Source organism: Hetaerina americana, unplaced genomic scaffold (assembly GCF_022747635.1).
Source record: "Hetaerina americana unplaced genomic scaffold, ioHetAmer1.1.p SCAF_68, whole genome shotgun sequence".
In the NCBI taxonomy this organism is placed as follows: Eukaryota; Metazoa; Arthropoda; class Insecta; order Odonata; family Calopterygidae; genus Hetaerina; species Hetaerina americana.
The window spans coordinates 810,129-838,097 of NW_027287294.1; the positions used below are offsets into that span (position 1 = coordinate 810,129).

Here is a 27,969-nt window from a genome sequence, read left to right on the forward strand (position 1 = left end):
AGCGGATAGACGCGTCGGCCGAGGACGGCGAGGTCAGCGAGGGAGGTCGCATGGGCAGACGTCCTGGGGTCACCGGCGTGCTAGACCCGTCCTCCCATTTCCTGGGACAACGCTCCGTTTCTCTGGTGAGAATTAATTATTTCTCTAGTCGCCACTCCGGACGAGACTTCTCTTGTAACCCGGAACGAGTCTACTCAGTAGGGTAGAGGGGGTATTCACGATCCCTATTCGAACTGCGCCTGAGCAAATAGAAATCTATCGCAGTTTCTTTTGAAGGACTTGTCGGAGCTTTTGCATTTCCTCCCCGTTCGTCGTTCCCTTCTTCGCCGTCCCTCCATCGTGCAGATCCAACTCCTCCTCCCCGGGAGCCATCCTAACTCCCCCCCCTCACCACCCTAACCCACTCGGCCACCCCGACCTCCGCACCACGAGACACGGCCGGCCATCCATGCACCACTCCACCGTCCGTCCGCCTTTAATAGCCTCTCTCACGCAAAGAGGAGAGACGCAGGGTGGAAGTTTGTTGGACACCACCCACCCCTCTGGTTCCACGTCCCCCCCTTCTCATCTCAGCACCCTCTCCCTCCCTACCAACCCCCCTCCCCCCCGGGAACCGTCCCGTCGGGCACCGCGCACACAATGCCTCCTCCGACTCACCCCGCAACAACAACCCTCTCGCAGCTCCGCCCCACACCACCCGGCTGCCTCCCTCATCCCTTCCGCTCGGCTCTCCCGCCGGGATCCCCACTCGCACGGCACTTTTATACGACCAATCCAGTCTGGCCCTCCCTCCGCATCCTCCTTCCTCCACCCGTGCCATTCCGACCCTCCCCCGCAACTCCTCTCCCCCCCCCTCCCCCACACCCACGCGAGAGAGGGAGGGAGACTGGTCCGTTTCGTTTCTCTTTCTCTCTTTCTTATCTCTCTCGCTCATCCCTCGCCTCCCCGGGACACGGATCTCCATCCCCTCTCCTCTTCCTCCCCACCCCACCACCCTCCGACCCCCGCCCCACCCTCCGACATTTCCTTTAATCTCCTGCACACGTTTTCATACGGTACTGATTCTCTCTTTCTTCATTCCCTCTTCCTTTCTCCCACAAGGGCACGAGACATCTCCCTCCCCCTCTCATAAAAGCTTCTCCCTCGCTCTGCACGTCCGCCCCGATCCGAGGTCGGTCCACGGGAAGATATCCCCGCGCCCGGTTCACGATCGGGGGCACCCGGCGGCCAGCACTCTCCCTCCGATCGGGGGTAGTTTTTTTGCCGGTGGCCAACCTGATGGATGCCTACGCGAACGGAAGATAGGGAACGGAAGGGCTCTCTCTCACAGACACGTCATCCACATCTGCACGATACTCCTCAAGCCGCCGCAAGGGCGTGTGGCGGGGGTTGTTAGGGCACAAGCCATACATGAAGAAGTCGTTCAATAACTCCTTAGGAACAAAATTTTGAAAAATAAATTAATTTGATCAGATTTTCTTGTATATAAGAACATAATTTCCTTTTAACTCGATTAAGTTTTCGAAGCGTTTTTCTAATTCTTTTAAGCTGTCCAAAAAGTAGTATTTCGGTAGATCTCCAAATTAGCCATCTGTGTCGGAGGCGACCTCAACCTCGTTCGATGGTAATCGTTTTCCGCAGAACCATGGGGCCAAATCTGGTGAATATGGGACAGAATTCGATGGGGGGACAAATCTGGTGAATATGAGGGGATGTTTTGATGATTCGAACTTTCAATTTCATAATTTTCCCCATCGAAACTGCGCAGGTGCATTGTTTCGATGGAAGATTTTTATTTCTTTGCCACCAAATTAGGATGTTTTTTCTTTATTTCTTCACCCAACCGGGGAAATAACGACATATAATACTCTCCATTTATTCTCCATTCATTTCTTCTTGCAAGTGTTCGATGCATGTTGATGATTCCGAGTGTGCATCCCAAAAAACCTCGGCCATCACCTTGTCGGCCGATTTCACCGTCTTCGCCTTTCTCGAAGTCGGATCGCCTTTAAATATCCACTTCCGATTTTTCATTTGTCTCTGAAGTGCTGCAGTTTACGTATCCATGTTCTGTCAACAGTTATATATCGACGAAGAAACTCCTCAGGATTACGATGGAAACGCGCCAAACCAGCATCCGAATAGACCACAAGATTGCGTTTATTCTCCACTGAGACGAAAGTAGGCGCCCATCTTGCCGAGATTTTTTCACACCCAACTTTTCGTGCAAAACTGAAATCTCTGTACCTTGTGAAATGTCCGTGTTCTGAACTATTTTTGATTCGTTCATCACTCACAATCATATCGTGGATTTTATCAATTATTTCGGAGGAAATCACTTACATTGGACGTCACGACCGATGTTCGCCATTTGATTATATATGGCCGCGTTAAAAAATCATTTACCCAATTTTAAAAGTCTCATACGAGTGCACAAGAGCAGATGTTTCATTCCCTTCATCCAACTCGGCTTTGCTCTCAATCGGTATTAAGCCTTTTAAATAGAATTGTTCAATCACCGCACGAAACTCATTTTTTTACAATTTTCTGAATAAACAAAAGTTCTTTGCTTTAATAAACTGTGAAAACTAAATCTCGAAATGGATATGCCTAAAATTTTACCAGCAGTCTAGTGAGAGATGAGACTTACTAAAAACAAATCTTTTCCGATACTACGAGCCCCATCTCTTGGATATTTTAAGGAGTTATTGAACAGCGTACATATTAGTTCATCATACACCTGAAAATACGTTAGCTCATGTACGACTCTCGTGCGAATTCAAACTTATATACCTCAAGAAGTTATTTTACGGTTGACCAACTCATCAAATTCTAGTATTCAACTTAATTTTTTCGTTCTATTTGGTTGGATTTCATAATGTTCGCGAATCGCTTGCGAGGAAAGGGCGAGTAATTGAATCCGTTTGCGACGGCGTCTGTCTCCCTCACTTCTCTCGCCTCGACGACTGACGGACTTGACGGAGACAGCATCATCATCCCGGAGGAATGGATCGGGGGGGGGGGGGAGTGGGAGGTGGAGGGGATGCTCGGGAGGAAGAGGTGGGCTGACCGGTGAACAAACTGTGAGCGTTCGGCGATTTGCTTCGGCGTCGTTAACGCGGCCTCGTTGTCCCCGCCGCCTGGTGGAGCGAGATCTGCCCGGGAGGGTTTTCCGATGCGTTCCGCTCGTGGAATACGCCCCCCTCCCCTCCCCCGTGATCCCCAGCTCCGTCGTTAACCCGATCCCTATCTCGAAAGAGCAGAATCGACGGAATTGTTGGTTTGCACTGGGAGGAAACACTCACCCACCATCACCCCCGTCTTCGCTCGGGAAAATTTATGCACTACAGTCTCGGGTGCGGAGATGTTTATTGAAATATCTCCGATGAACTGCTATCTGCAACCACACGAGACACAAATCAAACATGAAAACAAAGCTTAGGGGGGAGTTTCGAGACAAAAAGACGTAATATCTCCATCGTAAGTTCACTAAATCATTGTCAGAATATATAAACATACATTTGTGTGTAGTCTTCCGTTTAATTTTTACGGGACGTTATAAAAATTTCCATATCTTGTGAGATTTGGATGGATATTAATATCGCCCATAACAATAGTAAAACTAAGAAAGGATTGTTTGCTCTGTTCTCCAATGTCAATACGTAATAACTGCAAATATTACAAGTATAATTAGCTGAAAACAGATGTAGTTCTTGGTGCATGATATGACCTCATAAAAAGATCATGCTTAATGGTTGACGAGGGTCGGGTTTTATTTTCGTAATTTGGGTAAACATCGCTTAGCCCAAATAATGCGAACTAATTCAGCGACACCGATCCGGCAGAAACTGTTAGCAGTGCGCCACTCAGCAGTGATGTGATCATTTCACTGAACTGGTCGCGACATTTGAGATACTCGGGAGAAAACACGTTTCGCAAATATATGTTTCCTTCAGATGTTTCTCACCGGAGACATCCATTTACCAGGATGACAGTAAAAGTTTTTGTGTTTGATACGAACCGACGACTTCACCTTTTATGTTTACTTCATAACGGAGGCCGATAAGATGCAATCAATCATCATCATAATTCCGCCCATCCAACTTCAAATGAGGACTCCTTGACATCAATCAACAGCAAAATATAGGTGCCTCGGGGCAAAGTTGGAGCCGAGGATGTCGAAGATAAAGTGGGCGTTCTTCTACGTACCTAAGTAACTCGGAACGCGAGGCACTGAATGAATGTCCTGCACACGACATGGGTTACGGTAAAGCTTCCATCAACCCATCACAGTTACGACCAGCTAGCCTTCACAGTTAAACCCAACGGCCATTTACAGGGAGTTTTTTTTGTTTGCTGAGGTAAAAAATATTAATGAGAAAGGCGGCAAAACTTAAAAAAAAACAATTCTCGACGGTTGAACCATTCCATTCTCTGTTATAGTCATTCTTTTAGGTGAGCATGAACCCAAAGGGCTTCAACGAACCTTTTTTTTAGGATAATGCAAAGCTTAAGATACAATAGGAACAAATATAGTTTATACTACTTCCGTATCGTCTTCCCGAGAGATTCTTAACAATGCTATGGTTAACAGAGTCATAACTCCACACACAATTACAAGTTAGAAGATGTTCAAGCATTTTGGTACCACTTTATGTTCCCTTTCTATGAGCCAAAGAACTTGCTTCTTCTGATATTGACTACGACAATCACATCCGCTTCACCATCATTCAAACCACTCTCGAATCAATAAGCCTAGCGTTGAACCATAAATTCCATTTCATCCATTGAAGATTCAAACAAGTATTTTTGTAATTCCACGGCACAGATGAAAATTGAACGATGAAACGTAAAGCCCCGCGACCAAGGAATGCTTGGAAAAAACGAGGCGCATTTCACATGCGTGAGAGAGTTTACCAGGTACGAATATCTCTTTCGATCTCGCCAAGAAATCATAAAAGAAAGCTGCGAATATTTGAAAAATGTCACACCGCGAATGTGATATTATTTTTTTTTTAATGATCCGAGAAAGTTACGCGTACTAATAAACACCAGTCAGTCAGCTGGACGTACACGTGATGAACACGCGCTATTAGTCTCGCTAGCTCTGAATTTAACTCGAACCGGAGGCGGCTCAGTCTTGTAAAGAGTGGAGGTGTCCACTAATTGCAGCTGTAAACTTTTTTCCTCATCAGCCATCAACTTCTTCGATTTTTATTCCCTATTCACTTTGCAATCCACGTAAGGAAACTGCAAATTGACATTGCCACAGGTCAATGCCGGGAAGGTCATTTTATTACAAGTGCAAATATGCATTCCTTAGTTGGTATTCCACGTATTTGCGTGAACTCTTTTCTTGGATTGGGTTCACTAAATTCCAACTTATGCAACTGAAAATGCGAATAGAATCTAGTGTATTGAGTAAGGCTTTTTGTGCATCCACCAAAACATTAATGCGCTCTTTCAAATTATATGAATTCTGTTTTAGGCATCTGAATCAGCTTCTACATCCCAAAATTTTCCTATTTGTGCATTACCTTTTTCAAAATCAAAAGAAAGGAGACCAAATAGTATTCGACGTAAAATATCATTCGGGGATAAAGCAGTTAAAGGTGACTGCTCTTGAAAACCAAATTATTAAGTACGATATTTTATAAAGGTTATATAGCAGATGGTCATTAGAGCGGGAGTCCCTGAAAGTGATGCAAATAAACACTTATAATACTGTATGGTGTGTGTTGCGACTGTGTCTGCGGCAAGGATCTTTCCGTGTTAGAATAAATAATAAGAATTCGAAAACGAGACATCGGCGTTGGCATCTTTTGATACGTTGCTTGAACAATTGGATAGTCAAACCTATGTTCGTAGAAGTGTACGAAGTCTGCGAAGATGCGATAAAACCAAGAACCCTCCTGATCCATTCGGGACGGGAGCTGACTAATGTCGCCGTAGAGTTTCACTCCACCCCTCTCTTCCTCCCTCAAAAACCCCGCCAATCTCTTATCGCCCACCCAACTGCGATCGAAACAAACGCCATCCGACGACGGACTAGAGGCCTTTCAGACGTTCTATGGGTCATGCGTCCTCTTCACGGACTCTTCCAACTCAATACTCCCCATCCATTCTCCTCCCACAAGAGAGAAAGGCCCTTCTCTCTCTCTACCAACGGTCTCATCCGCTCACTTCCCGTTCCCCGTCGCCCCCAGGGACCTCCGAAGGTGCCGCCTCCAACCGCAAACCTTTCCCGCATCTCCCCTCACCAACCTCCTCTCCCCTTGAGGCCAGCCACGCCTTCGCCCTTCCCTTGCACCTCCGGGACCATTCCCTACCGCCCTCCCTTACGCTTCTCCGTCTCCCTGGTGAGGAGGAGAGAGACTCGGGAAGAAGAGGAGGGTCGAGGAGCAAAGCAGACGGGGCGGACAGCGATGGAATAGAGGGAGGGAGGAGAGGTTGAGTTAGCGGCCCCGTCGCCGCGCCCGGGAATTCCACGGACCCGTCGTCGCCTCACTGGCCCTTACAGATCACGAAGCCGAGCGGCAAAGGCGTGCCGCCGGCTTTCTGTGAAGGCAAAGGAAGTCAGCGAGTGGAGATAGAACCTGAGAGCGGGCCTCCCCACGCGCTTTTAATTTTTCACCCCATTCGTTTGGACCGCCGACGAGAAAGAAGTAATTGAGAGTGAAATGGTCAGCCGTTGCAAGCGTTTCCGACCAAAATTCCATGAATATTTGCGATTTATGACACTCTTTCAAACTCTAAAGCAAAAGAAGTCCAGTGTTTTGTATCATTGGGATTGTTCTATCGGCTCCCTAATGATTTCGGCCAGTATATGAGCCAGAACGCAAACTAAACCTAAGAAGAATATGGCGTCCCTGCCAGGAGCGGGTTACGATCCAGCGAATTTCGTGTTACGTGGCGATTTATTCACCCACGGCAATGACCCTTGCCTGCAATTGCTATTTTCACATCGCTTGCTGTTACAATGATGACCTGGTTCGAGCCCATTCCGTACGGTCTTTGTGTGGCATGAGACGGATTCCAGCTCACATTTTTGAGAGCATTGGATATCGGGTTAAATCTGAGATGAAATCTGTTGCATAAATTGGAAGTAGGTATCTTTAGATATGATGCTGGAAATATGTTACTAGCCCCATTATACTACGTTGGAGAGATCATGTAAATCAAATGAGAGAGATTAAGCATTAGAACGGATGGATTTGAGATATATTTCCCGCGAACAATAAGAGATGAAAATGACGCTAAGTGACTGCAAATGGAAGAAAAAATTATATTGTTATTCTAGGTAGCCTGGTATGTTTTCAATATTTTGTCGAAACCTTATTTTATCGTTCTTCCTGTTACTAGCAGTTTATCTCGTATACGAAGATAAGTATTTATGCTGAGATACCGTAGCCCATTATTAGAAATATTTTGCATGTTTATTGGTAGCTATCAATTAAGCAAAACTTAACTTTGATGTTGCATGCCTGATGTGGAATCATCTCCTGCCACACACCCAAACAGTGGCTTGTAGGGCAGCGTGAAAAAGTAGATCAATTTCCCGTAAGCAGCACACACATGTGCTTGCAATTAATTACTTCCAAATCAGGACACAGCTCCATAACCCACAAATGTTATACATTTTTACAAATTATTTTTTAATATATTTTTTAAGGACTTTTGGAAAGCGAGGTAGGAGTGTGGGAAATGATAAGCAAGTGGGATGGAATGAAGGCAGATGGAATTTATATGATATCGAAGATGGGTTCATTTTAGTGTTAGGCATTAGAAAGTCAGGGTCAGGTCGGATTCAAGCCTGCTTCTAACGGTAGACTACGTAAAAGTAACAAGCTTATATTTTTGGTTTAACATTGCTCGTAACTTCAACTTTGCTCGGCAGATATATAAAAATCGGAAGATTTATAGAGGTGCAAAAATATTCTCTGAAAGGCAAATCTTTCTAGTTGATCCTCATCATTGCGCCTTATCTCGTGGTATAAATTTAAATAGTAATTGGTTTCATTCATAAATCATAACTAAGGACCATATCCCTAAAAATAAAACAAGAAGAGTATTTTTTTGCAATGGGCAAACAAATTATGCCTAGAAGAGCCAATAAAATAAGCACAATAATTGAGCAGCAAAATAATCAAAGTGAATGGCGAATAAATCAACATGCTCTGTTTCGGAGATGGCATCGCAGTAGTGGTAGAAGAAGAAACGGGAGAGGACCTCAAAACAACTCTGAATGCTATAGACCAAGTACTGCGAGAATGTAATACGACCATCGACCAGAAGGAAAGTAGAATGCTTGCGAAGGGAAGAAAGAAGGTGAAGGCAGATATCGTAATTGGAGGAATAAAAATAGTGCAAGAGGAATACTTTATCTACCTGGGAAGCAGGAAACTTGGGATGGAAGAAGTATGACCGACATCAAGCTAAGAAGAAGCCGTTCATGAAGAGGAGGTGACTAATATTTACAAGGAACCTGAGGTTGCAAACTCGGAAGCAGTTCCTAAACACATGTGTATGGAGTCTAGCACTCCATGGGTCAGTAACATAAGACATTGGAAAAGGGGAATAGCGAATAATACAAGACTTGTAGAAGCCTTCGAGTCTTCATGGTCCTGAAGATTTTATTATGATGCTGACAAAAATGATTACTGATGTTTATGGTGTGTATATATAGAAATGTGTGTTTATATATATATATATATATATATATATATATATATATATATACTCTTATATGCTTGGAGGTGGCTCGTCGAAAATCCCCCGCTATGAGATGGAGGCTTTATTGGGGCAATTAATTATGGCTATTTATTCTGGCTTCGCTATCTTTCATCCGTTTTACGTGAAAACCTCGTCGGGTGAAAAGATAATTTAACTAAACATATTTTACGGATGGCTGCATGTGCCTTGACTGCATTTAGGCCTTAAGGATGGTTCTGATCTTTGGCATTCAGTAACCAGCAAATGGCGAACTAACGGGTTGAGCTTGAAGACGACTGTCTTTGTTTTTTTTTCGCCCCACTCCAGAGCGTCTTGAAACTTATTGACACGCCAATTTTTCACGTGCGAAACTGTTTTTTTCGACGCGTTAATAAATATTTCAACGGCTAATAAAAGTCCCTGTCCTGCACACCACAAATCAGTGGCTTGGCTCAACGCGATAAAAAAATGATGTGCGAGTCGGTTTTTTTTTCTCCGTGGAGACTGGAATCTGAGAGCTTAAATTAAGTCAAGCAGGAGACTCAGCTGCAAACATAATTTAAATGCGCGCCGCGTCGTCGACTATGTAGTTGTTTCATCCGTCACTGAGATGTAGGAATACTAAATGGGTAATTTTATTCACTGAATTCGATTTTTGTGGTGCTTTATAGCCCAGACGCTTGAATCAGGTGAATCAGAAATAGTTATTTTCTACAGGGATACTTATCCGTCGGCGAGAATGAATGTCACGCAAGATAAAAGCAGAAATGGAATACATATCCTTTCAAAGCTGTTATTTCTGGGGTTTATATTTTTTTCCTTCCCTAGTAAAGCTCCCTTCTTTTCGTAAAAATGCTACCTTCAAAGTTTTACCAAATATGTTAGATCGCCTCACCCAAAAGTTAACGACTGAGGAATATTTCAATAAGTACATGAATAGTAAAAATGTCAAAGTTCGTTGATTTTTAAAAATAAGACATGTAAGTGTCCGGTAATTAATTCATTTTCGACTGAAAACTCAAAAAGTGCCAAAAAAACTAGCAACTAATTTCCAAGAAAATATATTTGGAACTCAACGTTGATGTCTGATATCGCGATAAAGACTAATCAATAAAATGTTGTGTTTAAATTTAATGTTTACATTTCGCTATTGCAAATGAAACTACCCCATTCAATAAAGGCCACACAAAATACTCACCGCCTGCGCACTTCAATTCCCAACTTCCATATGGACTTCACAGTAACGCCAAAGGCACGGAGTATATTAAGTTTGCCTCTTGTTCGGATTTGAGGTGTGTGTCAGCCTTGAGTAGATTGCCAAATTTCACTTTTTATTCTTCGAGGATGACGACTAACTTTGTTATTATTTGACCTTTGACTCTCAGTGAAAATGTGCTCTTACGGTTTAAAATCAATCGCACGATTCTCTTCATCTTAACCACCACACTAGCTCAACCTCCACCGCTTTGAGCCCATTCAGTAATGAATCCTGTAAGATGAAGTGCGAGTCATCGATTTCCTTTATTGGTCATTAACTACACCAGGAACAAGGCTGGAGACTTGTGTTACCACGGGAAATGATTGCTCGCATTAGGAGCGACCTCAAGTGCAAGTTGTCAACTTTTTTCAATTTTCTAGTCTTATCTTTTGATTGCTATTTTCGCCAGCTTCCTCGGGGATCTCTATTTTTTTGTCGAGGCAGACGAAAACATCCATTATTTCGTTTTGAATAGTGGAGATTTGATTCATTCTCCCACTCTTTCTTTGATCTCCATTTATCAAATAAGACTTGATATTGCTGATGAAAATGATGATACACATGTACATGTATAAAATTTAAATCATAATCCACTCAAAAATCGTTTCAAGGAGGAGCAGCTAATTCCAAATATGTATGTGTGAGTATGTGCACGTATATATATATATATATATATATATATATATATATATATATATATATATATATATACAAATATATATTATATATATATATATATATATATATGTGTGTGTGTGTGTGTGTGTGTGTGTCTGTGCGTGCGCGCATGTGCGTGTGTGCGGTGCGTGTGTGTGTCTGTGTATGTCTCTGTGTGTGGGTCGCGGTAGTCCAGTGGGTAGAGCGTTGGACTTTTGACCGGAGGGTCCCGGGTTCAATTCCCGGGCAAGGCACTCTGAGCACCTGCAGCTCCATCCAAGCTATGGAATTTTTCGGGTACCAGGTCTTCCTGGGAAACCATAACCGGCTCCCCCTATCCTGATGTGTGAATTTCACACATCGTGTGAATTTCACATATTTTAGGCCTATGCGAGGTGAGATGAAAGGATAGCGAGGATTACTGGAGTGATAATTATAGAATAATATACAGCGTGGGGGACCAGAGCCAACGAGGGGTTGCCATAATATTAAATAAAGAGGTAGGAAGAAGCGTAGTCAACATAGAACAGGTAGCGGATAGCATATTACTAGTAAAGATAAAAGCAGAACCGACGAACTTGGCTATTATTCAGGTATACATGCCACCGAGCAACCATACAGAGGAAGCGGTCGATAGGATATACGATCAATTAGATGACATAATCACGGTTGTTCCTGCAGGGAAAATGGTTTGAAAAGGAAAGAATATAAGCAGGCGGTAGAGGAAAAAATGGAGGATGGTAAAGAGCTAAGTACTATCGAAGAAAAATGGGAAAGTATCAAGAAAGGGTTCTCTAAAGCCGCAAAAGACACTATTGGAACCGTTAACGTGAAAAGGACTAGGAAACCATGGATCATAGATGAGATCATCAGAAAGATGGATTAGAGGAGAAAATGGAAGAATGTAAACACAGAGTTAGGCAAAGTGAAGTACAAAGAATTAAATAATAAATTGAGGCGGGCAACAAATAGGGCAAGGGAAGCATGGTTGAAGACGCAGTGTGAGGATATGGAAAGTCTGCAGAGGAAGGGTGAAATCGGTGCGCTGTACAGGAAAGTTAAATCATTATCGGGAAGTAAGAAAGGGCTAACAGTTAGAGATAAGGAGGGTGAGATAATAGTTGACACAGGAAAGATCCAAGAGAGATGGAAGGAGTATATAGAAGAACTGTATAGTAAAGAACTTAGACCAACAAAGTTAGACATAGAAAAGGAACATGACGTAGAGGACGATAGCTAAGGTCCAGGCACACTCGACCATGAGATAGAAAGGGCATTAAGAGAGATGAAACTAAATAAGGCCGTGAGAGAGGATAACATTCCAACGGAACTACTGAAATGTTTAGGAAAATGTGGGAGGAAGAGGCTATATGGACTAATTCGTAGTATTTATGAGGAAGGTATCTGGCCGGAAGACTTTGTGAGATCAGTTTTAGTTCCTATTCCGAAAAAGGTAAAGGCTACATCTTGTGAGGAATACAGGACAATAAGTTTGATATTTCACGCAGCTTAAGTTGTTCTCAGGATCATAAACAAAAGGATAGAGAGTAGGGCAAATGATTACTTAGGGGATGATCAGTTTGGGTTTAGGAAGGGGAGAGGTACGCGTGATGCCATTGCAGTAATGAGACTATCAATCGAGAGGAATATAGAATACCACCAGGAGGTATTTGCCTGTTTCGTAGATTTCGAAAAAGTGCTTGATAGAGTAAATTTGGAAAATGAAATGAGTATATTGCAGAAAATAGGAATAGATTGGAGGGAAAGGAGGCTAATCCGCAACCTGTACATGTCTCGGACTGCTCAGGTGCGGGTGGGAAACGGGGAGTCCAGATGGGCAATATCAGGAAGGGGTGTAAGTCAGGGTTGCCCATTATCACCGTTGCTGTTCAACCTGCATGCAGAGGAAATGATCAAAGAGGCATGGGAAGAACTCGAGGTAGGAATGAAAGTGGGCGAGGAATTCGTAAAATCAGTTAGGTTAGCTGATGACCAAGCTTTAGTTTGTCAGTCAGCCAAGGGGCTGCAAGCATTGCTGAGTGAATTGGAAATTCAGTGCGACATGTATGGGATGAGAATCAATATTAATAAAACGAAGGTTATGCGATTGTCTAGAAAGAAAAGGGCTAAGCTAAGCATTAAAATGGGAGGGCAAAAACTAGAGCAGGTAGAACAGTTTACGTATCATGGAAGTGTTTTGGATCAACACGGTCAAAGTAGTAGGGACGTAAGGAGAAGAATTGCGCTGGGCAAAGAGGCTTTCACAAGGAGGAGGGAGTTCATGACAGGGAGTTGAGTAAGGATGTTAATAAAAGACTCGTAAATCCTTGATATGGAGCGTGACTATGTACGGCGCGGAAACGTGGCCATTTAAGCAGGAGGATAGACGTAGACTGGAGGCTTTTGAAATGTGGGTGTGGAGAAGAATGGAGAAGGTGAAATGGACAGAGAAGAAAACAAATGAGGAAGCACTTGGTATGGTGGGGGAAGAGAGGGGTTTGTTGGGAGCAATCCTATGGAGGCAGGAAAAGTGGATGAAGGGGGTATTGGCCGGCAGTGGGATGTTGAAGACTGTGATAGAGGGGAGAATTCTGGGCAAACGAGGAAAGAGATGGGACAGGATAGGGATGTTGGACGTGATGAAGGGAGGAAGAAAGTACTCAGAGATGAAGAGGGACCTGATATAGAGTAGGATGATGGATTTTGAATTTTGTTAGGAATCACAAAATATTTATTTAGTAGCTGTGTCTATCCAAAAACCTATCTTAACCGGTAGATTACCTAATAATAATAATATATGGGTGGTCTGAAATGTTTCCGACCTAACAAAGATACAAAGCATTTTTTCTGAAATTTTTAGGTCGGAAACTTTCAGACCACACTCAAGTATCGGGAATAATTTTTCCAGGCATTATCAATAATGAAAACTTATTTAAACATTAAATAACGAGGCAGAATTGTAACCAGTTTACATCAAGTTATCAAGCGTCCGCGGATGAGCTCAGTGAACTTATGGGTGTGGTTTCGCGCTGTTCTCAAGGCACATTATATGCTCATATTAATTCGGTTGATCTAAAGAATTCCACTGCCATCAAAATTATTGGAAACTCAAGTTCTGGCTCATTAACTATCTTAAACAAACGGTAGCTGGCACCTCCAACTGCAGGGATGGAATTCAAATGGAATAAATTGACAATTGCTTCTCGATGTGCCCCGGTTTCATATTGACCTGAGGTGGTTAAGATGCGGAGATGGAATTCCGCTGTTTACCTTCCTGGACAATGTCGTCATTAGGAGGGATTGTTTGAGACTTATCTCCGCGCGTATCACAATTATTCCAGACCTTAAGCTTACTTAGTTTTTAACCAACATGTTATTTACCATTTACAATGCAAATGCAGGCAAACCAATTTGCATTCCACAAACTAATTAAAATTGCTAATGTCTTAGAAATACGGCCGCAGGTTCTATTCTATACGACGGATTCGTACTCATTTATGACCGAAAGCCGAGAACCGTGAACTTGAGACAGCTTCGATGCACTTTCTCTCTCTCATTCTCGCAATCAATGTAAAGGCTTCGTTCCTTGAATACAGTCTCGATATTTTTTAGTGTTCAAAATAAAACATCCACAATGATGATTTTACTGAATTGGGTCCAGCTTCTGAACGAAGGTTTATGCGTAAGTGCGCATACGGTCGAAAAGTCAAGATGAGACCATCCAATTGACAACAAAGAAAAAAAACTTTCAAGCGGTAGTTTTCTTGTCGATCTGAGGTTAACTTCCCACTAAAACGTGAACACAATCACTGAAAACCGTTCAGAAACAAAAGGGGCCGATGACGCTCGGCCGCGGCAACGATTTCCTCTCACGAGAAAAAAAAGGAGACTAGCGGCGTCCGCGCTGAATTTTTTTAAAAAATTCTTTTTTTTTCTTTTATCTCAGCGGGGCCGAAAATTTCTGTTACTTTTAACGTCAGATCGACCACATTCCTCCGTCAAACTAGTCAAAACTTGTGGGTGACGTTTCGTTTGAAAAAAAAATTAAAAAGTTCGCCGTTATCATCAACTTAGCGCGCTAGCGGGATGGTTGAACGTCAGCGGCCCCATTCATATATTCTTCCCGTCGCATTCTTAAGCGCGCGCGGGCGGCGATAACGAATGGCCTGGGGAAGCGTAAGCTAAACCTCCCGCACTAAAACAAATGAGGCCGATCGGATGGCAGGAAAGGATGTGAACCTCCCAAGATGAAAAGGGGAAGGAAACTCCGTTTGCCAGGAGCACCAGAGAAAAGGACCCGAAGAGAAAACAAAAGAACGCAGATTCTCGGTCGAGTGAGGGGAGAATAATATCCACACAAACTCCATCCCTTTATTCCAGCGCTCCTTTCTAAATGCGTGAGAATGGGTCATTGAATTTAACACCCACAACCAGCCTGCCCCCTCTCACCCTCCCAAACGATCTCGCCCGCGGGTAATATCGTCAAGACCGCTTAATAAAACTTGGCTTACGGAATGGGTTCGGGAATGAAAAATAAATAATGGAGAAGGGTTGAATATTCAAGATCTCTCAGGCGGTAGGGTTTATAGGATGGCGATGGATGCCTGAGATGACGATAAACCTCTTTCCCCCCTTCCCCCACCCCATGTCCCCCACCACCTCCGGGATAATAATCACATTCGATCCGCTTTAATGAAGATGGACGATTCGCATCGGGTGGATGGGGTTGAGAATCCATATTCATCGTGTCCACGGATTCGGTAATGATTTTAAAGGTATCCCCGACCGATTATGTGAACCGCTTTAACGAAGACGACCTCGCGTGTTTAAGTCCCACCGGCCCCGGCGATTACGTCCAATGCTGTCGGAGCTAATCGCCACCTCCCCCCCCCCCCCGCCACTTTCGCCCTCCCATCATGCCCCGCGACAGCGCTCTATTCTCCTCCGCCTTAGCTCGCGGGACGATCTAGCGAGTGATGCCGCTAACGATCAGCATGTTGACTGCGTTCCGCCAAAGGTTCAATGAAAGCGGAAAGGGAATGATAATGGAGCTACAAAAGCGTGCCCTTTAAGAAAAAAAAACAAATCTTACAAATTGATCGCTGAATTTGCAATCACTTATTAATAGGGTCATAAAGTTGAAGAGGAGGTGCCAAAAATTGAGTGTTTTACGTTCCAGTTAGCACGTGTTGCGAGAGCGTTTCCATTGATTAAAAGGAAATCTCTCGCCGGAACAAAACTCGGTGGAGAAGGACGTGCATCGCTCGGTGATGGAATTATTTCAATTTCCCGCGCTGGACAGAAACTCAAGTAGGTGTGAAGTTTTACTTTATTAATAAACGCTGGCCTTGTGAAATTTATATGGATCCGAAAATTCGCTCAAGTCTCTGTGGTTCGAACAAAAAAAAAGATCTAGTTCCATTGCTTTTTTTTATTCCAGCTCGGGCACTAATGAGACAGCACAAATAACTTAGAGAAAACGCTAAAGGGGCTGATTTCTCCAAAATTTATACACAAATATTTGAGATAGTACCAATAAGGCGCTAAAGGGGTTAACTGATGTGAAAATGGAGTTCCCCATGCCGGACTTAAACCCTGTGGAGGCCGATGAGACATTGATCTACCGACACACACAATCATACCACAGGCAAAATTGACAAAACAAGTTCAAAATGACAGAAAAAATCTGTGTAAGACAATGCTAAACCTGCTAATACTACATACTCGTCTTAGAAAAGGGTATTCCGACATCCTACAGACAAGTTGTAAAGAATAGTAAAAGTCCACGCAAATCACCCATATAGCAGGGGTGGTCTCCCCTCTCTAATGTTTACCAACCCCCTTAAAAACTCACCCACCCCTCCCAACAATCTCCTGAAAATAATACCAACTCTTATTACATTTTTTTCTTTCTTATGCTGAATTATTTTCAATTATTATAACCTGCTTATTTAAATGAATTAAAATTGTACTCGGGCATTATTAACCCAATAGAAGTTATATTCTGATAACAATATAAATTATTACTGTATTGTACTGTTTCCATATGAGATAATGAGAAATGTTCTTGCTCAAACACTTCAATTAAGAAAACTGTATTTTTCGATACAAATTTTCCTTTACCTTAAAACCTTTCTGCCCATTAGTTTTCGTTCGACTGCCACCTCGCTAGAATTTTAATGACAATACTTGCATCATGGCCTTTCTCTTACCATGGACTTCACCTGCCGATATGCAAATAAAGTAATAAATAATAACTGGGTATTAATGAGGTTCAATTCGTAACTTCAAAATCTCTAAAAATCTTAGATGATCGAAATCTTGAAAAATCCCTGACGTAAAGGTTACTGAAAGCCAAGGGACCTCACTGTACTTAAGATAAATTGCAGATGTTGATAGGGGAAAATTATTCACAATGGTTGCATAAAAATAGTTACTTCCGGAAAGTTCTCCACGAAAGTTTGTACAGGTTCCTGTTCATAACACTAAACTTTCCTTACGCACGACATTAACTGGATATGGGAATAAAAATGAAATAATTGACTGTAGACACATTGCTCAAAATCATGATTCGCAGAGTAAATCTCACGAAAGGCGGGTAATGGAATGCATTCGACGTCTATCCATGATATCCACTTCGGTCTCTTTCCAATTAAATCGCCATGCCCGTTAATATCCACGAAAACAGCGGCTTCTGTCTGAGAAAATCACTTCCACACGCTCTCACTCCCGCTGACTCAACGACCTAGCAGTTCGTAACTCAAGCTTGACTCTTCTGTTGCAGACGGCCTTACACCCGGGGCAAACCTGCTATGGACCAGCGACGCAAATCCTCCTCGAGCCAAGGATGGCACAGCTGGAAACTCTCGAAGCCAAGGTGAGTTTTACTATTAAATTACGAAGGAATATCGACGAACCTTTCAACTTATCCGCACTAACCGCTCGATATAGCGAAAAACAGGCGGCCTAGTAGCCCGTTTTTACATGGTAAATTTCTTTAATATTTTCCCGATTTTCATTTTATTTTTTAACTAACAAATATTGGAGTTTTTTATAGTTATTTGATTCCCTAATAGGTGTTACTTAGTACTATTTTTTGAAGAGGGAATCGCAATTAAGAGAAAATATTAAGTATATAGCAAAAAATATCATACAAATCAAGGTAAAAGATAATTGAAGGTGACTGAACCCCTAGTATTTAATGTACTAAGTAATTTAAATTAACCTTAGGAATTTAGGCTATTACATTCAACAAAATGCTGTGAGAAGGCAAATACAATACTAGCTGACAAAAGGAAGGGGCTAGTGCTTGGAACATAACTTGACACAGAATATAGTTACATGACTTTTTGTGATTTTTTTGGTATATAGTATGTGGCACCAGCTGTAACGCTAGAACTGACTGGCTTAGCTGGACTAGAAGGGAATTTTTACTTCTCTCAATTTATATTGCCATATCACATGACGATGATTGTTCTTTGTATTTAAATATTCTATTGCACATGAAAATTAAAGTTGTTTCTTGTCAAAAAAATAAGGTAGGTACAAGGAATAATTTCAACAAGTCAAAAACGCATCGCGGATTGCATCACAAAAGACATGCCTAAAGGTGATTTTACAATTCTGCACGAAATACATGTTTTCCGAAGAGAATTGTAATCGATAAAGCTTAAAATTCCACATACACAAATAATTCTTTAAGCTCGACTTTCCCACGAAGCGAATAAGGAGTGTGATATGATTAACTTCATTTTCAATAAAAAACGATTCGATTTCACTAAGAAAAAATTACCATGCACATCATGGCTAATAATTTTCTACGTGTCATCGTAGATATATTGAACAAAAGACTTGTTTCCTTAATTTCATTGCCGGCTAAATGATTTTCAAAGATAAAATACCCACATTTTTGTTTTTCAGCCCGTAAACCACCACCCCGAGTTATGCGTGGATAAATTCCGAGATTTTCTAATTTTTTTTTGTAGGGGTGGTTCAGTGATTTGCACATCATAATTTCACCCACAGATCATTCATTCTTTGATAATTTTATATACGTCTCATGCTCACAGCGCGGCGTTGATTTTGCCATGAAAAACGTCTTCCACGATATTCTTTCGTCAGCGAAGAAGCAGGAACGGTTATAAAAACAGAGGTAGAGGGTCATCAACATATCAGAAGACCGTCAATATTATAATTACTTAACGAGTATCGATGGCACAGTGTAATGAATAGAACAATAATGTAAAAAAGCCTGAATATATTTTCAAAATCTTTCTTTGAATTGACATTGGCCGGAAAGAAATCGTTAAATGCCACCTACAACCATCAAAATTTGTTACCGACTAAATACGTAAAAAAATTCGTTGTAATAACGACGAGTAAGGAATATTAATACCATCATACGATTTGATACAACCAAACAGCATTACTACCATCAAGGAGTACCTTTTTCTTACACTATTTGGTTGATAAATATGGCCATGTCGAGACAACCGGGGAGAAAATACATTTGACACGCAAATCTGAATTAATTTGAATTCTCGAAAGATAAATCGATCATATTTTAAATCTCCACTTCTTATCGGAGAATTTACATTTTTTACTAAAATCTTCCGTGAAATAATGTGAAAACGAGTCGAAACATATGTATTAAAAAATATCACATATCTTAGAAAGGGGTCGCGGTAGTCCAGGTGGTAGAAAAGGAAGTACCGACCGGAGGGTCCTGGGTTCGAAGTCCTACGGCACCTGCAGCTCCACCCAAGCTAAAGTGATTTTTTGGGTACCAGATCTACCTGGGAAACAATATCTGCCACAGGGAAAGGAACTGGCCCCCCTACCCTGATATGTGAATTTCACACGCCGTATAGGGCTTAGTACTGGGTGAACTCTACCATCACCTACCAAACCGACCTTCGGGTTGATTACTGTGTTTATGTTTTTTTTGTTATCTTAGAGAGATATTTTTAGACAGCATCGCTGAAATAATTAAAGAGAATTAGAATGTTCGATGAAGATGAATGCCGGCCACATATTCTCTTCTTACGAGCCAATTGCTCCCATAGATTCCAAGAGCATGAGCTGTCAAAATGTGGGTCTGATGGTAACAATAGGCGAACAGATAAAGAAAATTAAACCCTTTAAAACTAAAACTCCATCACTATTAAGTCACAACCATCGAATGCGTGATGTACACGCACGAAAACGATTGTATAAGAACACCTCAATCCGTCATTATTACGTAAACGGTACAAAATAAAACTGCAATGAGTCGCAAAATAGAGAAATTACTCGACTGAACAACTTGAGATTCGTAGAAAGATTGTGGGAAGTAAAGCATTGTCCTCGATTGATATTTCATATTCCAGATGGCAAGCATTGAAGTTTCCCTGTCGGTGACCCCGAGGAGGCGCAGGACGCCGAGTCAGTCTGGGATCACGCCGGCCGCTCCCTCGGCGCCCGCGACGCCTCTAGGGGATCGAGGGATCCGCTCCTTCCCCTCCAAATCATCGCTAACGGCACCGAGTCCACGGCCGGTGATCAAGCCCATGTCTCCACCGACGCCGGTGCCGCAGAAGACTTTAAACTCCACCGCTGACAATAATTCTGATCACGCGCCTCTTGAGCTAGACACGCTGAAGAAAACCCTACGGGAAAAGGAGACTGTCATCCAGTGGTGAGTAGTCCATCTGTAGTCCAGGGGGTTAAGCGCTGGACTGCTGCCCGGAGGGGCTCGGGTGCGATTCCCGGACAAGCCTCTTTGGGTACCTGCAGCTCCACCCAAGCTATGTGATTTTCGGGTACCAGGTCTTCCTGGGAAACCAAAACCGGCACAGGGAAAGGAACTGGCCCCCCTACCCTGATGTGCGAATTTCACACGCCGTCGGGCTTAGTACTGGGTGAACGCGAGTATCACCTACCAAACCGACCTTCGGGTTGATTACTGTGTTTATTTATTTATTTAATTACGATTGGTCCGAAATCAGCACACTTAGGGATTTATATTGAACTGTTATCTATGATAACAATGGTCATATTTACAAACACCCAAGCCCTAGGTGTAGAAAAACCCACCCAGGCGGGAATCGAACCCGCGACCATAGGGTTGGCAGACGAGAACGTTACCCCACCTGGGTCAGTGAATATATACAGCTTATGTGATATACCGGTTATGGTATCAGGTAATCAGGTACGTAGTGTGGTTGTGGCAGTAGATCTAAAGTGATGTCCTCTTACTCCCAAGAGATCATCACGTTTTCATTTCCTCAGAATGGATTGAATCAATAGAATAATGAACACTGTACGAATATATTATGGGACATTGGTGTGATTACCATGCTCTGTGGTAATGAAGTCATCCCCAGCCATCACAACACATCAAAAATATAATAGCAGAAGATCACTGCAACTGTTCAAAAAAAGACAGAATGAGATGATTACATAGAGGGATTGAAAAATGTAAACTACAAAAAGTTACATGGTAAAAAATATGTTACCTTAGATTATGTGACATGTGAATATTGCTGGGACTTTTTGGGCGATAGAAATTTTAATGGTTACAGAGAATTTTATTGAGAATGGAGGAGTCACAAGCCATTGTACTAAACAGAAAATTGGGAATAGGGTAGTAAAATAGGGCAGGAAAATATTACAATGCAATTAATAGCAATCCATAAGTATGATCAAAATGGCAGTAAAAAGTTGTCAAATAAATTAATAAATGAAGAAATAGAGAGAGTATATGATAAATTAGAGGAAACATAACAGGAAGTATTACGACTTGTGAACAATCAATGATCATGCACAGAAAAACTACAGAATTTCGGAGAAAAAAGAGGGTTATGATGAAATCTACTTTGAAAGCAGCCAAAGGATATTCAAATTAGTAAATTGACAGGAAGCATAAAAATACTGATTCAATCATAACATGATGAAACAAAGGTCTAGGAAAATATATATTTAACAGTCTCCAAGGACAGATGAAGGTTCGGACCATAATCTAGAACAGTAGTGTTAAGGTGTACATTAAATAGGAATAAAAGTGGAAGGAATACTAACAAAAAGATGAATAAACCTTTTAAAAAAATAAGTTTTCTTTATGCATATTTTTTATAACAGAATTATTATGCCTAATCCATCAATCCCTTTCCAATAATGAATTTTGCTGAAGGTAATGGCTGGAAAAGAATGTGTGACCACAACTTGAAATGTCCCACAACAGGTATCATTTATCATGTCATTTAATTTTTATTCCTGAATTCATATTGTTAATGACAACATTTTACCTTATTTTAAATTCTACGAAATAAGTATGTATTTACGGCTCTTTCTGATTAACTGAAAGAGTACAAAAGCCTTAGAATGATTTGTTTGCAAAAAATTCTTTGGAAGGTTTTACTTACTTTTATGTTTAAGATAATAATGAAAGCCATGAGATATTATGAATAAGAATTACTAGTGTCAATCGAGGCATTTCTAAGCATTTAATGTCATTTTGCAGCTTGAAGCAACAGCTGGGGAGGTGGCCAGCTCCTGCAAGTCATAACCAATGGGATTTCCTCACAAATGGCACCAAAGGCTCAAATATAGTGAAGAGCATAACAGGAAGGAATGGCGAAGCTCTGAAATCCCCACTCACAAAGGAAGAACGCTCTGCAGCCGAGCGTAAGCTGCGTCACTTGCGACAGGACGTAGATGCACGGCGACGCACAATTCAGGGCCTGCAGGCATCTCTTACTGCTCTTCATGTCACCGAGTAATGCTCCATCCAAATCTCTTCTAAGCATATTGAAATGAAATTGACGTTGAAACTCCACACAAAGTGTACTTCATCATTCCACATGAAGTGTACGGCATTACAAAGTCAATAATTTCATTTCAATATATTATGCAAATTCCATAAAGTTACACCGGAGACAGCAAACTCTTTTTCAAGCACTTTTGTTGGCTGTGCCCATGGGCACCTAAAAAACCAATGTGTTCTCATAATGTATTTGATTTCCTCACTTGCAGCAACATTGATGTGCGGATACAACAGGCAGAATTGGAGTTCAGCCTTGGGAGAGAGGAGCTGGAACTTCTAACATTGCTTGAGCAAATACGAAACCTTCAAGCTGCCATTGAAGAGTCTGAAGAAATATTACTGGCTACAAATTCTCATGCCTTGAGGCAGCAATTAAGGGATATTCCTGGAAGCAGCTCTCTTTACTGGTATGCATGATTTAATTATTACCATTTTAAGAAAGCGATGCATGTTTCCATTAAATATAGTTAATATCAAAATGTCAAATTTCAAAGTAGAGCGGAAATGGATAGAGTGAAAATTTTGCTTTCAACACCATTTCATGTGCAATCTTCAGCCTAGTCACAATAATCTCTGGCACGTTCCATGATGCAGCCATCAAATTAAGCAGAACATTGTTTGAAATATTTAAAATGACCTGCCTCATGGAAATCCATTTATTATTTAAAATTTTCAATAGGTGTCTGAAAGAAAGTGGCAATGGTCGCTTGGAAATCAAAGCTGTGGAAGTGAATGTGGACCTTCGAAGACCAAGTTTCAGTGTGGTGACAAAACGGCGTAGCAGTGATGCAAGCAAGTCTGAATTGTTCATTGAGTGGGCATCTTCATCTTGTCCTCTCTCCCATGGAGATAGGTAAGAAAAGAATTTGATCTCGAAGAGGTTGAAGAAATATACTGTTATCATTACCTTACGGTTCTATTAGGTATTCTACCAGTTAAGATTGAGGAAGGTTTTCGAGGAGGAAGGAAGATATATGATATATAAAATGGTACATTTCCTTGCCACTCCTAACATTACACAACCTGATATCTGACACCACAATAAACCCTTCTTCAATTTTCCATGCTTCCTACTTCCGTTCATTCCTTCCAACATTCCGGCATCCATGTTTCTTGCCTCCTTTGGATTTCTCCCAACAATCCTCTCTGTTCCCCCATAATATATCCTCAATTGTTTTCCTTTCTGTCCTCTTAACCTTCTCAATCCTTCCCCACATCCACATTTCAAAAGCATCCAATCCTATCTTCCAGCTTCAATGGCTATGCTTCAGAGCCGTACCAAACCATGCTTCACATTAAAGTTCAAAAGAGCCTCATCTTAACGACCTTATTCAATGTGTTTGTCATCAATTACCTTCTCCTAGTGATACCTTCTTTGTTAATGTAATTCTTCTTATGGCCAAACTATTGTTGCCATCTTGTTCCAAAACACTTCCAAGATACGTAAACTGTTCCAAATGCCCTAGTCTATAAACACCTATATTAATTTTGACTAAGCTTTTCTCTTTCTCCAAAATTGCATTGATCCTTGTAAGCCCTAAATTAAGTGACATTTCCTGAAAGTCTCCAATCGCCCTTAAGCTTCATGCAGATATCCACTGATTGCTGTTCACACATAATTATAGGTTTTGGAGAACCTGGAATTTATAACTGTCATCGAAGGTGTACTTAAGTTAACAAAAATGCAATGATATCATCAACCCCAATTGATTTAAATTGTTGATGCACAAATAATAATGAAGTGTATTCAATTCTGATATAACAATGATAATAGGCATAACCTGATTTCAACAAAAAATGTATAAGTAAGTTCACAAATTTCACGAACTATGAAATGCCATATTTATGTAAGATAAAACATTCCAAAGGAAAGTTTTCTGACAGACATAAACTAAATTGAAAAAACCTTCATATATTTTATAAAACATGCAAATCATGAACTCAGGCAAATCCTGATATTTCCATTATAAAGTTGTGTGATATGAAATTAAATGTGGTTGAATTTTTAAAACTGTAGTAGAATGCACATTTCAAAATCTACTTCCATAGAGAAGCAACTTTCTAGGGATACATAAAAGGAATGAACAAACTAATTGGCTACCATGAATATTTTACAAGTATTTCACTGTATTGATGACCCAATACAACCTGCAAATCTTTTATATTCAAACACCTGACTTGAACATATGGTCAGCCAACATATATTACTCAATTGTGCCTAAGCATCATGGCTAGTATAACCCTTAGTAGTTGTGCTGATATCTTTAATGACTATTGGATCGACATTTGTAGCCCAAAAAATTAAGAGCGCATTTTATAATTAGGATTGAAAACGAATATAATGTCAAAAGTAGAAGTATGCACTAATTTAGGATCTGATTCCAAGTTTTGTTTGAAATCCAATCATCTTGAACAAAGCGAAGGTAACAACTACGGCCGTATGAATATAATGGGAAGAGTCAACCCCAGCCGTACTCTTATAAATGGCCAAAGGATGGGTGAGGGAAATTAGAGAAGATATAAGCAGTAAATCAATAAAAACTATAAAAATAAATAAATAACTGAAAATAAAACCAATAATAAATGTAATAAAAAAACTAAAAATAATTTAAATAAATAGATTCCGCACACGGTTAGAATGATGAAATGGAAAAATGCAAATAAATCACCTACTCTCTAGCTTGGATATACTATACAGCATTGATCCTTGATAGTCTCAAGCACTCAAACACACGTAATAAAATAAAAATTTCTAATTTTCCTCACCCATCCTTTGCCCATTTGTAAGAGTAGGGCTGGGGTTGACTCTTCCCATTATATCCAATCATCTTGTTACAAGGCACAATAGACTATTGATCGGCAATTGTTGTGCTTAGCAGGTTTTAGACATTAGCATCATTCAGGTTTTGAGATTTCCATTTTGCTAACTCTTTTTCAATTCCTCAATAACTGATCAGAATGCCTAAAATGTTCCCAGAGCATAAGAAATTTTTGAATACTCAATTTTTTGAGAACATAAACATTAGAATTTAAATTAAAACCGACTGTAGCAATTTATCATAACATCAGCAAACAATATAATCCATGAAAATTGTTTATGCATGTTGTCATATCTCAAAAAACTTAACGAAAGTAAAATATGACATCAACAAGAAATAAATAGTTAGTAACTCCACTTTGAAAAAACAAAATGAAGCCATTACTCCTAACCAGAATTTTCCAACCTCAGTCGTAGGCCAACAATTCGTAGTCCTTCACAACCTGTTATATGTAGAATTAAATTGTAGTTTAATACTGTTCTGCCATTCTCTTCATTCTCGTTGGTGAAAAATTTCATGCAATTCATTTTTTTTTGTTTCAATCAAATATCTACATAGAAAAGATCAAGGAGTGAATTAGAAAGCTTTATCCTATAACTCATGTATGATGAGACAAAAAGACTATTAAATCAATAAATTATACCAATTAAAAAATAAGATAACCACCGCAATCAAACCAAATGTTGGTTTTATAGGTGAGGATAGAGTTCAAAGTATCAGTCAAGAGAGTTCAATTTCTCATGAACGTACATGCATATTTTTATTTATTGAATGTACTAACAGGTATTTTTCTAAATAAATGAATTAAGTAAAAACCTTTAAAAACTAAAATAAAGGCATTTACTAAATTGCAGGATCATTGAGGTGAATGGAGAATCAGTCATTGGAAGCAGTTCGGATGAAATGCGTAGGATATTGGCAGCAGTGTCAGGAACAGTTTGTGTAGTGGTGCTCAGAAAGGTGAATCCTACAAGAAGGACAGAGGCCAGCTTGAAGAAAGACGAGGAGGCCAGGAGTGACGACATTGTGGCATCACTAAAGAAAGAGAGAGATGTTCTGAAAGGAGAGAACCTGCGTCTAACGCACCGAATATCATATCTTGAGGAACAAGTCGTAGAACTACAGACAGCTGCTTCAGGCAGTGACGCCTCGAGGAGCTCTATATCCGGCAGCTGGAAGGCAAGCCAACCCCCCTACGCACCAACCCCATCACGCTCTTCCGATAACAACCACCAAGGCAAACAGGAAGAGAGGGCGAGTGAGGGAGGGAAGGCATCCCAGGTGAATGTTAGCGAGCAGAATGGACAGGTGACCCCTCAAAATCATAACTACTCCAGTAATCAAACCGCTCCACACCTGCAGGGTGGACCCTCAACTCCAAGGCCTCCAGTTCCTCCCAAGAAGCCGCTCAGGCTATCCCTTCCGCGTGCCACGAGCCTACAGTCCGTGGAATCCCTCCCTGCAGACACTTCTCTCCTAGCGACGCGCAAGCCAACCAAGAGGAACCACAGAGGCGAACCCCCTGTGCTGCTTGTTGAGACACCTCAACCCCCTCCACGTGCCTCCTCCCGGGCGGATTCATGCCATTCCGTGTCATCGACACCATCCCGGCATCACCATCACAATTCCCACAGGCTAAACGTGGACTCCCAAACACTTTTCGATGCCCTTTCCCACAGGACAAGAAAACAAGCAAGCAGTGTCAAAAACGATTGTTAATGTTAAAAAAAAATATACATATATAGATATATATATTGTTTTGTGTTAATCAGTATGTAAATAAATGTTTCCTCAACGAACTATCCACGCCCCTTAATTAAGATTTCACCAAAGTTTCATGCATGGGGAAAAGAACAATCTTGCTTATCACCGAAGCAGGTTTTGGCCTTAGTGTCTAACTGATTTGACTGGTACATGATATACTCACACACTGGGCAACCTGAAGTCATTATTGGTTCTAATAACGAGTGGGTGCTGTGATTGAAATAGATTTTTCATTAATACTTGCCATTACCACGGCATCAAGTACCTAATCGAGTGGAATAAAAGGTAAACAATCGTATGGTAGGTAAACAAAGTTAGCTTTCTTTAGAAGAACTGCCCTCTAAATATAGTTTACGGAATAGTGCTTATATTATGAAAGCTTATTGTTACAATGGTGACATCAAGAAAAATACTTAAGTCACTGAGAAGCATTGATTTTAATCCATGCTGCTTTGGTTGTGCTAACTAGCCTTCATTCTGCTCACGTAAATGAAAGCCAATAACAAAATATAAGAAATAACGAAGATTTCATTCAACTTTCAAAAGTAGTTTTTGTTATTTCTGTCTGCATCCTTAAGTAAACAAAAGAAGTTTTTGGCCTGGATTAATGTTTCAAATTCTATATCAAGAAAATAATGGCAAATGGGATTTTATGGTAGCTCAACCTGTAGTCATAAAAAGTGCACATAATTGAAGTGTTCTGTTCTCAAACTGTATGCTCCAATCCACCAATATTTCATTTGGCCTGATCATTCAAACAAACCAGGGGTAAAGATGATGCAGAAAAGTATACTAAATTCTCGGCAGAAAATTCAAAACCTTTTCATTCTTCTGCATACCTTTACACTTAAATCCTCTTTTTGCTGCATCAGTGGAAAGATTTCATTACATAAACTGATTTCCTATAAAAGAGATTATTTTAATAATAGGTCATGCATGCTTGAAATGGGTTTTCC

The 27,969-nt window shown here is 41.0% G+C and overlaps 1 protein-coding gene across 1 annotated transcript; it reads left to right on the forward strand.

Annotated features, from left to right (window-relative positions):
- Positions 1-50: 50 nt before the first annotated feature.
- Positions 51-27,034, forward strand: sprt (PDZ domain-containing protein sprite). The gene is made up of 7 exons (XM_071594721.1): positions 51-125; positions 17,412-17,504; positions 19,996-20,303; positions 22,128-22,382; positions 22,640-22,837; positions 23,110-23,283; positions 26,104-27,034. The coding sequence occupies exons 1-7, from the start codon at positions 51-53 to the stop codon at positions 26,966-26,968; spliced, it is 1,968 nt and encodes a 655-aa protein (XP_071450822.1). The 3' UTR covers positions 26,969-27,034.
- The last annotated feature ends 935 nt before the right edge of the window (positions 27,035-27,969 follow it).

Coding starts and splice junctions, on each gene's coding strand:
- sprt (XM_071594721.1), top strand. CDS start 51: ATGGGCAGACGTCCTGGGGTCACCGGCGTGCTAGACCCGTCCTCCCAT. Junction 22,383..22,639: donor ACTGCTCTTCATGTCACCGA/GTAATGCTCCAT, acceptor CCTCACTTGCAG/CAACATTGATGTGCGGATAC. Junction 23,284..26,103: donor CCTCTCTCCCATGGAGATAG/GTAAGAAAAGAA, acceptor ACTAAATTGCAG/GATCATTGAGGTGAATGGAG.